The 15,782-nt window shown below is 43.0% G+C and overlaps 1 protein-coding gene across 18 annotated transcripts in view; it reads left to right on the top strand.

Annotated features, from left to right (window-relative positions):
* Positions 1 to 812: 812 nt before the first annotated feature.
* The window catches only part of WNK1 (WNK lysine deficient protein kinase 1), a 107,435-nt gene continuing 92,465 nt past the window's right edge, over positions 813 to 15,782 (top strand). For 8 of the 18 annotated variants that reach the window (XM_033162819.1, XM_033162811.1, XM_033162813.1 and 5 more), the window contains exon 1: positions 814 to 2,579. In XM_033162819.1, coding sequence (XP_033018710.1) covers positions 1,803 to 2,579 — 777 coding nt within the window. In that variant the 5' untranslated portion in view covers positions 814 to 1,802. Of the gene's footprint in view, positions 2,580 to 15,782 lie in introns of all 18 variants that reach the window. The other 10 variants (XM_033162827.1, XM_033162826.1, XM_033162816.1 and 7 more) reach the window with 5 other exon arrangements.

Raw genomic sequence — 15,782 nt, 5'->3', positions numbered from 1 at the left:
GAAGGGGTCACTGGCCTGCAACAGCAAGCTCCTCTTATGTTGTTAACTAAACCAACAACCAACCAAAGCAAACCATTGGCCCGCTCAATATGTACTGTAATACTAAACCATGTGAATAATCAGAAGTGAACTGGTTTCATCCTGACCATAGTTTTAGTTCCATCTAGTTCAATCCCTAACAACAAACCTCTCACTTAATTTAAATCAGAAAGTGGGTGAGTCTAACTGTTCACTGTTCCATGGAGCTTAATTCCAGATAAATGTGAATAGACTTGCTTCCTAAACTAAAAAACTACGGACACATTTAGCTTACTTTTTTAAGGCTTTCTCACATAGCTCTCTAAAACCAGCGCCGGTGGCAAAATAAGAAGTACGAAACAATTCTCCTGAGAAGCTGTGCTGTATAAAATTAAGGCAGGTACTTGTTCTCCTTTAAAGTTCACAACTTCTGCTGGAAGTCCAAAGTAGGTGAGTTAAGCATTATGGGAAACTCCTTCGCTTCAGAATCAATCCACTGATAATGGCTCCTTTCCTCTCTCTCCCCACCTCCCTTTACTACGCACTCTCCTCTGAGGCAGCGAACGGGGCGCGCGTGCGAGAGAAGAAAGCTTGCAAGTCCAAAACTACAACTCCCACAGTTCCCTCCAATTCCTCCTCAACCCTCTCTGTCTCCGGTGCATCACGGGACCTGTAGGCCGCGCCGCGGCGGGCCGCTTCGAAGGCACCCGCGAACTACATCCCCCAGGCAGCCGCGAAGGAGAAGCGGCGTTGACGCAGGCGCGGTGGAGTGCGGACGGAAAAAGGGGGGCGTGGCCTCCGAGGCTGGCTGTCTCTGTGGCTCCCTGTGAGTGAGTGAGAGTGTGCGTGTGTGTCGGTTTCGGGTACAGTCGCCATTTAGCGCGGCGAGTTCCCCGGGGCTGGGAGAGGTGGCAGCGGGGAGGCCCATCCCCCACTCCCCTCAGGAGCCGCGAGCGAAAGAAGGACGGGAAGCAGCTGAGGCGGACGGGCGGGACGAGCTCGTCTTCCCTTCTAAGATTATAATATTACGAATTTCTGCCTCCTTCCCACACCCCGCCTCTCAGGCCAGCCACTCTCGCAGCGTGAGGCGCGCGGTGGCCTCCTCCTCCTCCGGGTGAGAGGAGCGAAAGAGGCAAGGAGGGGCGGCGACGGCGGCGGGAGTCCCGGCATCGTGTGAGGGGAGGAAAGGCGACTCTCCGGCAGCGGCGGCGGCGGGGCCCTGAGCGGGCGGCTGGCTTTCTGACTGGACCTGACTCGAAGCAAGGAGCGGGCGGCGGGCGAGGCAGAGCGCGCGCGGCCCCGACAGGGAAGGGCCTCGGCCAGCCCCGCACCCCACCCCGTCGGCTCGGGGCCTGCCGTGGGCTCCCGCCCGGCGCCTTCTCCGCCTTTCTCCTGCGACCCTCCTCCCTCCTCATCGGATCCCTCCTCATCTTCGCCGCTGCTTGCTGCTCCATGTCGGCCCCGCTGCTCGGCCCCCCGCTGCAGCAGGATGGATGCGGACACTGACCGCCTGCCGCCGCCGGCCCAGCCCGCTCTGCTTCCACAGCAGCAGCAGCAACAGCCGTCGCCGCTGCTGCCTTTCCTCCTCGCGGTGAGGAGCCTCCGGGAGCCTCCACTGCCGCCGCCGCCGCTTTCGCAGCGAGGGCAGTTCCTCGGCGCGCTCCCCGCCTTGCATTGACCCTCCTCGAGTCAGCTGCTGTTGCTGCTGCAGCGGCAGCTGCTGGTGCTGCTCCTGCCGCCGCGGCTCCCGCGCCTTCGCCGCGTTTCCCTCCTCCTCCGGCACCATGTCGGGGGGCGCTTCGGAGACTCCCCGCTTTCTGGCTCCTCCGCCGCCTCCGCCCAAGAACGGCTGCAGCTCGGACAGCTCCGTTGGCGAGAAGCTGGGGGTCGCCGCCACCGCTACCGCCGCCACCGGGGACCCTGAAGCCTCGGAAGGCAGCGGGGCCCGCATCGAGGAGTATCGCCGACGCCGCCACACCATGGACAAGGACAGCCGTGGCGCGGCCGCCACCGAGCACCGCTTTTTCCGCCGGAGTGTCATTTGCGACTCGAATGCGACCGCTCTGGAGCTTCCGCGGCTGCAGCCCGCGGCGCCTCCCCCTGCTGCAGCCGCCCGAGGGAGCATCCCGCCCGTGTTGGGCTCGCCGCCGGAGTCTGTCATCCAGGCAGCATGTGCTTCTGTCACTGCTAGCCAGGCTCCCACGCTGCTCCTGCAGCAGGCACCCCCTCTGCCTCCACCCGCAGAGGGGCAGCCTGGTCAAGAGGCGCAGGTAACAAAGGACGTTGCCCCACTGCTGCTGTCTAAGGAGGATGGATTAGAGGCCACCCCACTGCCCCCTACCAGTACAGCGGGAATCACTGCCGTTTCTGCCCGGGATCTGCAAGAAGAGCGGACTAAACAGCAGGAAGATATTGAGGAGCTGGAGACCAAAGCTGTGGCCTTCTCCCCAGATGGCCGTTTTCTTAAGTTTGACATCGAAATTGGTAGAGGCTCCTTCAAAACTGTCTACAAGGGGCTGGACACGGAGACCACAGTGGAGGTTGCTTGGTGTGAGCTTCAGGTAATAGAAAGGTGTCAGCTTGCCTTCAGGGTTAGGGTAGACAGGCACTCACTTCCCTTCTGCCAAATTGATAGTCCCAAAAGAATGGCTGTATTCCTGTGTGTGATCCATGGAAGATTACAATTGATCACAGCTATATATTAAATAGTCTCATTTTTGTGTGTGCTGTAAAGGTGATCTGGGAAGCATTGGTTACTCTTAGTGGCCTGGAACCAGGCTCATGATACTCTGCTTGTGGTTAAGTTCTCTTCTTACTAGCCAGGAGCTGTAGCCTAGGTTTATTCTTGGCTACAGCTCAACCATGAGCCAGAGTTTGGATAACACACTAAATGAAATTTTGACTTAACTCTATGTGGTGTGAAAGTAAGAAGGACTGGGGAGAGGAGCACAGTGGTTGTGAATTCCTCTCTGGGAGTGTGTGGGCCTGGTAAACCATAGTTTAGTGTACTGTGTTGTGCAAATCAGGCCATTATCATTGTGAATCAGGCCTATATTTGCTAACACTAGATGATAGTCTCAACTTAAGATTTTGGTATATGCTTTGGTAGCTTCACTACTCAGGCTGTTGAGTTTTGGTTCACATCTGCAACCTATCAAATGATAGCAAACCCTTTTTTAAATTAAAAAGAAGTCAGTAGGGAATGGTTTTATATTGACTAGGGCTGAGTCCATTGTACAATGTGGTGATAAAATATTTGGAAAATGAGAATTCTGAGGAGCTACAAAGGCACTGAGTTTAGCACCAACCCTGTTAAATTTGTGCAAAGCCTTCATATTTCTACTAACTGCATACCTCAGCTTGGCCATGATACTGCAGCATACATTGTTTATTTTATGTTTGTGTATGTAACCCAAAGTAAAAAATCTTTCTGATACGATATTTTCCCTGGAATAACTATCCAGAGATTTTCTTCTTGTTCCCTCTCCAAATTTAATAAAGAATCCCAGTTACAGTATGTTTGGCTGTGGTAATGTGTGTAGGGGAAATGTGTAATGTCAAACAAACTGCGGTCATGCACTAGAGAACTGTGACTATTACAACTCCCCAGTGTACACTGCATGCTTGTAGGAGCAACACTGCCTGTCACACTAGTGGTTTGCCCTGTCTATTGTGAAGTGACTCTTAAGTCTGTCTGACTGACACATGTTAGGTCATGTTTAAAGTGAGGTAGAAATGTAAATTGGTATTGCTTCAGATATGTTTTATGGAATGGTAAGTGATTAAGGCTTCAATCCTAAGGGGTGCATTTGTGTGGGTAGGAGGAGAGGGAAAGAATGATGGTGGTTCTAACCACGTTATCCTACAACAAACTGACAGACTCAAGCTGGCACTGTGGAAGTAAGGGTAGATGATGCTCTTGAGTTCCAGTGGGTTTATCCAATTCTCTTTGTGTGTAGTTCCATAGGTGCAATGGGATTTCTGTTTCCTCTCTACCCTCCTTGCTCCCAAACTCTGCTGTGGAGAATGCCCCAATCCTCCACAGCTGATTCAGAGGATGTGTGGGGGTGGGGTCTGGAGGTGACAGGAGAAGAAGAGGAAACTCCATTGTGCACACAGAAGTCAGTTGCGCCAGTGTAGCTGCAGCATTGGAAACAATGAAATGAAGAGAAGATAGAGATCTAGATGCACTCAGACGTGGACTGAATTTACCTCCAGTTTTGGGCATGTCATGGGACTGGAAGGAAATTTGGATTGTACAGGTCCAAATAATTTTGTAGCATGCTGCTTTTAGACACTACTGATGCTGACATCAATTAGGCCAGGACTTTGAAGGAGCTAGGACCATAGCATTCCCCCCTTTGTGAACCAGATGAGGGTCATGTTGTATGTAGCTGTCTGTATATTGTCAGCTTTCTGGCTACCCCTGTGTGTGTGCATATGGGTGCATGAATTGAAAGGATTGCAAGTATTCTTTGAGTAAGCTACTTGTACCATCTTTGTAGTAATTCCTTCTTGATAGGTAAGCAGCAGTATTCCACACCCAGTTAACAGGCATGAGTGGTACAGTGGGTAGGCTGGCAATTTTGGTTTGTCATTTCTTGTACTCCTCAATCGTTTCACAGTAAAGACACTAATAATAGTTCGTATGAATTGAGTCTAAAAAAGAAGTTGTTGCATTGTGAGTTGAACAGTAAATACATGAAGTAAAGATGTTCATTCTGCTTGGAAAAAAATCTGCTTGGGTTGAAAAATCAGTGCTGATATCTACCAAAGGCATAGGGGGCAGTCATATATTTTGCACTGCTCACCAGTGAAGTTGCTAGCTCCAGTATATGTTGAAAAAGTTTGTATGAACAGTGATATTAAAATACTTTAAATAAATATTAGATGCACTAAACTTCAGAAAAGTAAACCAGTGACCCCCCCAATTAGCAAAGTGCTGTGGACTTTCAAAAGCCAAAGCCATGAGCCCCTTACTTTTGAAAATTTTGATATCTCTGTGGTAGTATTTTTTTATGTGAATGGTGCCATGGACCCCCTGGGTGTGTTACACACTTCCTGGGGTATGTAGACCACCATTTGGGAACCACTGATGTAAACAATACAAGTTGCTTTTCAGAGAACATCTTGTTAAGTCTGGCAAACTGGGTAAAGATTCTTCAGTTTATATTGGTTTGTTTCAGGGTCAGCATTTGAAACAAATTCATGCTCACATGAGAATTCAAAGAACCTGAAGTTTGTCGCAGGCAGAATAGACCAAATGCAGCAGTGAGGAAGATAAATTAACACATGAACTGATTAATTTGACTCCCCTATAGCAGTGAGGATGGCCAAATACCCCTGATGTTTCCCTTCCTATACTTAAATTCAAAACTTGAACTCTACTTGTAATGATTTCTTTTTAACGTTTTATTTAAGTGCTTGTTTAAATTGAGACTACAGTATTGGCTTAGAAGTAGAAGCTCTGTCGTAAGATTGTGTGCTTTGGGAACAAATTGGTTTTAAGTCAGTCTGATATTAGGGTTTGTCTGCACTAGTAAGTTGCCTGGTACTTATTGTGCTACTGCTTTGGCCTTAATCAAAATTGGAGCTTTTTATAGATTGAGGAAAACTTCCCTTTGAAGCAGTATTCAAGTGTGCAGCTTGACAACTGCACTGGAATAGCAGTTATGCCTGTTGATCACAGTGTAGTTTTGTGTAGGCCGGTTTGGGGTGCAGAACAACTTGTGAGGGTTGGATGTGCATCCAGTCCTTGAATTTATGCCAGGATGCACTTGCCCTTGAAGACTTTGAAAAACTAATGGTGAACCAAGTTAAGTGAGAATTTTAAAGTGTTGTCAGAAGTTTGTATTCTGGGTGAAATGAACTTTGAAGTGGTTGATTTTTATTTGCCATCCTTAGGTACCATTTGTTTGAATACATTATGCTTTTTCTTCCATCTTGAATCCTTAATAATGTAATAGTGAATTTATCTGATAAGTATCAATATGAAATTAGAACAGTATCATCAACATGATGATGATGATGATGATATTTGTATACCACCCTTCATCTGAAGATCACAGAGTGGTTCACAACATAAAAGTACAAAATGAGAACAGAAAATACATAATAAAACAAAAACGAACCAATAATCCCCCTCCTACAACCCAGTTAAAAGGCCATAGAATGTTAATCGGCTAAAGTCTGCTTATAGAGAAACATTTTCACCTGGCACCTAAAGATATGTAATGAAGGGAGAGCATTCCATAAACAGGGAGCCACCACAAAAAGGCCTGTTCTTGTGTTGCCAACCTACAGACCTTTCATGGAGGAGGCACATGAAGAAGGGCCTTAGAAGATGATCATGGGGTCCAGGTTTCTTCATACATACTGCCATGCTCATAAATTAACTGAAAAGGGGTATAGAGAAGCATGTCTTTGTAGGCAATGTTTTGGGGGTTTTTTATACAAGGTGTTTGCAGTTCTGCATACGTACTGTGTTGGCCTGATGCAGTGAGATGCAACAGGCTTTTTGGTGAGATAGCTGCTGAAAGCAAAAAACTTCAGGGAGTGATCTATAGAAGTAGTCATAACATGGATATCCATGAAGTACTTTCAGCTCTCTAAGTAACTGTGCTTTCTGCTCCCTTTAAATATGTTTCTTGAAATGTTGGTAGATTAGGTTACATTCCTATCTCACTTACCTGGGAGTAAGTAAGCCCAATTTAATTCAGTATGACTTCTGAATAAACGTGGTTAGGTTTTCACTGTTAGTTTGTTAAAGATGTTGTATTGTTTTAGTTAGTAGGAATTTTTAAATATTATTTATTAATTTAATAAAATGAATTTCAAAATACAGTTGTGAAGCATGGTCTGATACATTCTTCTTTATTTTATTTTATATACCTTATACCCTGCCTTTTAGTTTTAACTCCTTACAGATGCAGCTTACCAAAACGTAAGGATAAATACATCAACTATATCTGAAAAATATCTGTTAACAATTAAGCAACAATGTAAAATTCTGGAAAGATGCTGTTTATTTCTGTATTATGTTGGAGTGGAGTCCCTAAGATGGTTGAATGGTGTATTGTATGCCTCCTTCCTACAAGTCCTGCAGCCCTGCAGCCAAATTGGTGCCGAATGTATTTCTCTGCTTTCTGGGCAGCCCAGGACCTCCATACACACTGTCCAGCCTTACGCCCAGGGGAGGTCACTTCAGTGCTGCTAACTCAGTGGTTTGACTTCACTCCAGGTTCACTCCATTGTCTCTTGAGACAGACAGATGCCAATAACAACCTTACCTCCGTATTTAATGTAGTGTTGCTAACTAGTAGACTGGGGTTTCCAAGATAACATATTTTGAGAAGGCTGTGGTACTACATTATATATTGAACTAGAGCACCATTACCACAATGTCCCTTCAGCATTTATAGAAGCCAGTGATTCTAATATAGAGTATGATGTGAATAGAGTTCTTCATGTTTAGGTAAGTGTTCTTGACTGTACAGGCAAATGGAGAGCTTTGAGGCTTAATAGTAATCATGATTATTTATGATGATGTTGTTGTTCAGTCGTTCAGTCGTGTCCAATTCTTCGTGACCTCATGGACCAGAGCATGCCAAGCATGCCTATCTTTCACTGCCTTTGGCCAAACTCATGCTAGTCGCTTCGAGAACACTGTCCAACCATCTCATCCTCTGTCGTCCCCTTCTCCTTGTGCCCTCCATCTTTCCCAACTTCAGGGTCTTTTCTAGGGAGTCTTCTCTTCTCATGAGATTATTTATGATACTTTTACTAAATTCCCAGTTTCAGTATTGTCTGTGTTTATGGCAAGGTATAAATATTTTGGAGAATGTAGGATTTGAGTAGTCTGCAGTGGAAAGGCAGTGAAATCCTTATTTGCTGGGGTATGTGTGTGTGTGTGTGGGAGGGGGGGAAGTAGGTTAAGTGTGTTGCTATACTGTACTTCATAATGCTTCGTTTTCAGTCTGAATCATCTTCCTCTGTTTTGAGTCAGCAGCTTGTTCTCTTGGCTTTGATGGATGCCAAAAACTGCTTCATGGACTCTTGTTCACTTCTGAAACTTCAGGCAAATATAATCATGCAACTAAAATATAAAATTATCATTAGGAGGGTAAAACCAACCTACCAATTATCCTATTGGTTTCTGATACAGAAACTAGATTTTAAAAATGTTTGTGGGTATAGTGGTTTAAATTTTCACTAATTTGACAGTTGATATTTCAGAATGTGTTCTTGAGTTTGTAATAGCCTTCTTAGCTGAGATAGTATGGTTAATAGGCAGAAATCCTTTTTGCCTTCACTATATTTCTGTAGGTCAGAGGAAGTTAAGTATGCAATTGATTATTCATTCATGTAATTAAAGTGTTGGGTGTGGCCTGTGAACTCCAGTTAAGCCCCTCCTTCCTTTTCATTGAGTCAGTTCTGGGTGGGAATGCGGAGCAGATTCTTAATTCATATGTGCTGAAAGCACACCTGTGAAGTAATTAGCTCATTGTGCTGAGAAATGTTCTGGCGTTGGATTGCTGTTGAGATTTCTGTTACTCACCAAGGAGCCAATCCTTTGTGTAGTATAATCTTGCACCATAAGAGGAAGTTGCATTTGTCTGATCAGTGGCAGGTTTATTCTAAGCATTTTTTTCTTCCTCTGCAAGTAGCCAGTACACTGCTTGCCCCTGAACTTTTCATAACTGAAAGAAAGAACATGAAAGAGGGAAGAGGAAATAAGAATTAACAGAGAAAGATGGGAAGGAAGAAACAACCAACCAACAGAGAATGGAAGAAAGACAGGAAATTTGGGGAAATGAAAACACAGGGAGCAAGAATAATAGAGGTGCCTTAAAAATAATGGGGGATTAAGGAGATGTCCCTCTAATTATTTTGGGGAAGACATGTTCTCCCTTCTGTAACCAATAGTTGAGCACTGATTCCCTTCCCCCATAAAGCATAATGAAGACACTGAACCCACACAGTAAATTATAGTTTTGGTGAATAGGATTTGCCCTCTTTTACAAAATGGCTATTGTCCCTGTAAAATATGTTTAAGATCCTGTTTTTATTTACAGTCATGGTATATCAAAGCTTAATGGAGGATCTTCACAAAATGGCTGCTCAAAAACTGCAAAGTTGCTGCCTGTAACCCATGTATTATTTACAACATTGTCTGGAATAAGGTCCAAGACACAAATTTATTAATAACAATATATTTGCCTGTCCTTCTGATTGTCTGGAACCTTGTGCTTCTTGGCCTATATAGCTCACTTTGTGAAGGCTTCCAGTCTGTCGGCATTGGGGAAGGAGGCCTTGTCTCAGTCTGGGAATGTCTCTGAGATGCTGCCTTTGATTAAATTGAAATTTCCAGAAGTCTGGCCATGTGATGTAAATCTTCCTCAAGGATTAGTTCTATAGAATAGGTGAAGCTCAAAATTAATAGGAATCCTGGGAATTGTAGTATGATACAACAGAGACCTGTCCTATGCTTCAGCTACTGTTATAATTGAGAAAAGAAAACAGAAGTGCTGGAGAAGGGAGGATAAGGCGCCTGCACAAAGAGCTGAAAGGAGAGTTGGGGACTTATACTGTGATTTACTAAGTTGCCTGTTGAAAGAGAACAAACTGTGCTACCAGGTCTAAGTTCTACTGAAGGACTGAGGGGAACTGTAGCTGCTGGAGACAGTTCTTGGACCACAGGCTGCTGAACAATAAATCATACCACTTTGTCTTTGGAAATAGTTTCTTGCTGGCAAGGATAAGCACAAAGTTTGTGTTTGTAGGGATATTCAGCTGGGGACCAAGAGGAAAAATAGGTTATACTGCCTTCTTTTAACCCATATGTCCCATTCAGTCACTTCAGTTACTAATCTTTAATATACATTTTAAAACCAAAGTTAAACCTAAACTTTTGGCCAAGACTAGTAACACTTTGTACCTGAACGAAAAAAACATTAATCCAGGACTGCTGGTGAAGAACTAACTCCCATGCAGCACTGGCTTGTAGCATCCAACAGTTCACTACCTATGGTGGTTCCTCGTGCACCAGCTCCCAATGCAATATTTGCAGATATGTTTAAGGGATTCCCCCCCCCCCTCGAGGTTTGCAAATGAAATTGCTCAAAACACCCAGTACCAGATAATCTGACAATTCTGAAACAAAATTAAATTTTAACATGCTCAGCATAATGTGAGAGCAGGCAGCAGGGCACAACTGTGTAATCTTCTGTTCTGTTTGTTTTGTACTGGTATATAACAATTTCATATATATATTTAAGTAAAGTTCATTATGAGTCAGTAAATGCATTTGACTAGTCAAGTAGTAAGTTCCAAAATACTATTAATATAAGCTTCATTTTCTATTTTGTTTCATATTTTCTCATCTATTTCTTTTAAAGAAATTACCTAACTCCTTATTAAATCCCATATGCCCAGTTCACAAAAACTTATTTCACACATATTTTTACATTGCACAAAATATTTCTAGCTGCACATTAGAACAAACCTTAATCAATAGCTTTCTAGTGAAATGTTCTGGAAATGTCAACTCACTTGGAAGGTGACACCTGAAAGCTAGTGGCGTATAAGCAATACTTCACTTTGTTTAGCACTGTTATTCTAGAACTTTTCAAAGATTTATCTTATCAGGCACGCTCAGTACTCAACTACTTACTCCAAAACTCTGCTGCCTCTCTGTGATGACAGAATAGCTAAGCCAGTGGCTGTATTTGGACATTCTGATGAACTATGGTTTATCATGACAGGAGTGAGTCTAGCCTCACACCTCTTCCAGTGCAGTAAAGAACTTTGGAAGAATTTCCTTCTGTTTTTGGTGTATGGCAGCTTGCTGTGTCATCTAGACCTGACAAAAGGATGACATGTCATTTCCCCCTTTCTGCTTTGTTGTAGTGATCGGAATGGACCTTGCCTTCAGGGACCAGTTCTTATTTACCTTATCATGCTGCTGTACCTAATTGTGCAGTATGTTAGACGCTGCTGTTTAGCATTTAAGTGCTTGCTACACATATATTGGACTTTTGTAATTCCACAACATCCTTTTCAGGGCAGTTTGGTGTTATACCTAGGTTGAGGTTGAGAGAGTGGTTTAAGGTCACCTTCAGAATTCATGGCAGAAGCAAGATCTACCTCAGGAACTTCTTGATCTGTAGTGTAGGTCAATCTCAGCCACTATGCTACTTATCCCCAAGCTCACTTTGTTTAAGACAGATGTGAATTTAAGAGATAAATAGTGCCAAAATAGATGTTTGTTCAACATCGTGTGAGAATGTGCATTAGTATATTATCACACAAGATTACAATGCTATTCTAAATTACTATGTGTTCGTAGTAAATTGCGTATGTCATTTGTTTCAATTTTCTTTGTATGGTGTTGTTGCTTTGAAAAGGTTGTAGTATGCCTAACTAGACCATGGAGTTAAAAAAAGATTTACCTGAAACTCAAAATGCATATCTCTAAGTTAGGAGATCTCTATGTAGAAAAACATGAATATTCAGGTTGCAATGTTTATTTTTAACATTAAGAAGTGTTAAAATTGTTTGTAAAACATGCTTTGTTAGGAGCAATGGAATTATCAATCAGCCTGGGGAAGAAATAGCCAAGTTAGCTTCCTTCTATGGAAATTTTTATTTAAGGAAGAATGTACCACATATCTTAATGTGGAAAAAAATCCTGACTATAGCAAGAAAGTTCATCTACACCTAAGTGTTTTTATTGACATTCTGATCAGTCTCTTCCAGGCTTGGAAATCAACTCTTGTGGTAGTTGCCTGCCCCTGCCGTCCTCATTTGCCTTCTCTACACCATGCTCCATTGGTACTTTTTGCGCCCCTTCTTTCTGCTGTGCTGCTCTCTCTTCCTCCCACAGCATCCTTTCACTTCTGAAGATTGCTGAAGGGGGTGGCGGCAGCTGCCATTTATGGAATGCTAATGTTGCCTATTCTTCACCTTGCCCGCAGCTTGCATGATGGAGTCTCTTGAATTATGGAAGCTGCAGATAAGGCTTTCTTGTTCTAGTCATATAATTCATCGATAGAAGGTTAGAAAGGAGATTGCCTTGTATCCAGTGTTCAGAATGTTTTTTGAAGACTATAGCCAACACAATCTTGCTTGTCCTTACTTAGCATTCAGAATGCACAATGGGTTGTCTTTGTCTCTTATCTAGAAAGGAGGCTGGGTAGTTAAAATCTTAACTCGCCACAGGTGACTAGGCTAGCGGTCAGCTGCAAGCATGATCTTATTTTAAAGTATTGCTGTTATGTAAACAGACTTTTGCTGAAACATGACTACTATGTTTACACAGAATCTGAAAATAGACTGCAGAAGTCTTAAGTAATGATTTGAATTTCCAAGACACAGCTGATCTTAATTGATTTAAATTATTTACTATGTTGTAAATTGTGCATTACCTAAACAAGTGTCCAGTACTAACTAGTTGCCATAACAATCTTTTTAGAGAATATGCACCACTAACTATATTGTCACATAATGTTAAACCATGGTTTAATGCTATGTGGATGGATCTCATTGAGCTGAACAAATCCCCTAGCTTGCATCCTCCCCTCTTCCCATGCAGCTGACTGGAAGAGAGTTGCCAATTACTTTGTTACCCCGATTCTCACCTTGAGTATGAGCCAAACACCTAGTGTAAAACAAACAAACAAAATAAGCCAACTTCAAGCTATGGGTTATGAAGCTGACTTATTAAACTGACTTATTAAACTGACCAGCGGACACGGGGCAATGGATTCAAACTACAAGAAAGAAGATTCCACCTAAACATTAGGAATAACTTCCTGACAGTAAGAGCTGTTCGACAGTGGAATTTGCTGCCAAGGAGTGTGGTGGAGTCTCCTTCTTTGGAGGTCTTTAAGCGGAGGCTTGACAGCCATCTGTGAGGAATGCTTTGATGCTGTTTGCTGCTTGGCAGGGGGTTGGACTGGATGGCCCTTGTGGTCTCTTCCAACTCTATGATTCTACTTTAAACCAGGATACCTTGTTTGTTAGTAACACAGCCAAGATTCAGGGAAACTGAAAGTAGTCTTTGCAGCTCTCCTAGCTATAGGGGTGAAGGTAGCTGGAGTAGTGTGTTACCCTATTCCTTTGTTCAGGCCTGGTGAAACTTTTCCATGTACAGGCAGCCCCCCACCCCCTTTATGTGTGTTCAATATGTGTGCAACTGTGCATCATGCTGAATCTAGAAGTGGCCCAGAAACGTCATAAAAATGTCACTGAAGTGCCACTAAAAGCGTGCTGGGGGGGGCAGATTGGGGTACTTGCAGGTTTTTCCAATGGGTTTCAATTATGATTTCAACGATGTGCGTGGTGCCTTGGAACATTACCCGCAGATGTAAACCGGGGGCTGCCTGTTATTCTAAACTATGGTTTAGCATTGTGTGTAAATGTACCTTTCGTATCCTTGTGAGGAGACTTCAGGAAGATCATTGACTTGAAAATAAGGGCCACCATCCAATACAGTAAAACAGTTCAAGAATGTTATAAAAGCAAGGTTGATAATTTCTGGGTAAAAGCTGTATTTCTGGATTAGATATAAAATGACCATGTTGTTCAGCTGATATTCTATAAATATGTGTGGACTTGCTCCAATAATAAGTACAATAAATGACATATTGTTCCATATTTATAAGGCTTGACCTCAGCAGTCAAATATTCTCCCTCATCCTGTTTTTTTCTCGTGTGTGTGTGTGTGTGTGTATGTGTTATAAGATCATGGATTCAGTCTTAAGAGATGCATACAGTTTAACATATTTGTATATCAGCTGAGATTTCATCTATTTTTTTTTTAGAACCAACCCTTAATTGTGGTTGAAATGAAATTGAGTACAGTATAAGCAATTTTGACTTTTTTATTAAAAAAACAAACAAACCCAACACTACCCACTCTTAACACAACTTTAGTGCATGGTTGAACAGCTACACAGTGACAAAAAGTGTTAGGGATGTGCTCAACACAAGGTAACCATCAACCTTGGCAGGTGTCAGATGCAGGTCTAAAATAGTTAATGTAATCTATTTATTGTATACAAGTGAAGCCTGTAGTCATGCATGTGCAACATAAAGTGCAATTTTCAGCAATTATATATCTGTGCTCACTTTTGTACCCCTGAATATAATGCCTATTGTTTTGTTTTCATAGTTTGCCCGAAATTAAGAGCAGTTCTGAGTCATACCGAAGTAAAGCAAATTTATGTTACACAGTCTCGTCATCTATTGGGGGGGAGATATTTCCAAACTTCAAAGTTGGTTGCTATATTTCATATAATACATTTGTGTTTATATTGCTTTGCATGTGGTTGAAATGAGTCCGTCTCCAGTGTCAATTGAGGATTCATTGAGTTGCAATGCTGGTTAAGTCCTTCCCCCTGGATAAGTGAAAATAACTGATATTTTAATAGTATCTAGAATCATAGTTGGCAAACTTAAGGCATAGCTGTCTCAATCAGAGTAGCAATGTGGGTAAAGCTCTACTTAAACAGTGTACAGTGGTACCTTGGGTTACGAACACCTTGGGTTACAAACACTTCAGGTTACAGACTCTGCTAACCCGGAAGTAGCACCTCGGGTTAAGAACTTTACCTCAGGATGAGAACAGAAATCGTGCGGTGGCAGCACAGCAGCAGCGGGAGGCCTGATTAGATAAAGTGGTACCTCAGGTTAAGAACGGACCTCCGGAAGAAATTAAGTTCATAACCAGAGGTACCACTGTATATAGAGAAAGTGATGCAAGACAGCTGGTTTTCAGTGATGGCTGTAGTTGTCATTTAGCTCACATTTAGAATGTACATAGTTGTATCAATAGTGGGTGCTGCAATGATGTGCAGAAGTAGTAAAACTAAACTTTGGCTCCTTGCAGTTCAGAGATTTTACCAGCTTTTACTTTAATTTTGCAAATTTAGCAGTATTGTGAAGGCCTGGTTCACATGTCGCTTTAACATGTTACTTAAGCTTAATTGCGGTTTAAAGTTGCACATGGTTCATGGTGTGAATATTATAGGAGCTCCACTCTTTTCCCTGCTCCTGATTTCCTTCCAGGAGATATGCCATGTTGGGGCTTAGTGCTGTATCTGAACCAGGGCTCATGGTTTGTCTCTTTTCAAGCAAACCACAAGCTTGTAACGAAGGTTTGTTCTTGGCATAGTGCCTGTGATTTGTTGGGAGCAAATTAACTATGAGCCTGGGTTTTACATAACTTGAAGCCAAACCATCGATTGGCTCCTGCCAGTGTGGCTATAGTGGTGGAGGAGCAAAGTGCCTGTAATATTGGGTTTGTTTACCACAGGCTTCCTCAACCTCGGCCCTCCAGTTGTTTTGAGACTACAATTCCCATCATCCCTGACCACTGGTCCTGTTAGCTAGGGATCATGGGAGTTGTAGGCCAAAAACATCCGGAGGGCCGAAGTTGAGGAAGCCTGGTTTACCATAATCAAATCTAAAAGTTGTGGGAAGGCTAGAACATCAATAAACTGTATTAGCGCTATTACTCTGACTGTGGTAAAATACATCCCTCAACAGAGTAGCTCTAATTTTGTCAATAATTAGATATAGGTTTCATAGTCATTGATGCCTGCTGAAGGGGAGCCCCACCACTGCATGTTCCTTACAGTGTTCTTCTTGGTGTTAAACATGTGTTCATTTAAAAAATGTTTTCCATCTGATCAGCAACACATAGCTTTGTTTCTTAACCTTTTTTAATGGTGGATTTCTATTTTTTTAGGACTTGGGAACTC

This window comes from Lacerta agilis, chromosome 10, assembly GCF_009819535.1.
Source record: "Lacerta agilis isolate rLacAgi1 chromosome 10, rLacAgi1.pri, whole genome shotgun sequence".
NCBI lineage: Eukaryota > Metazoa > Chordata > Lepidosauria > Squamata > Lacertidae > Lacerta > Lacerta agilis.
Note: the sequence above shows the minus strand (reverse complement) of the source record. Positions and strands in the feature narration are given on the sequence as shown.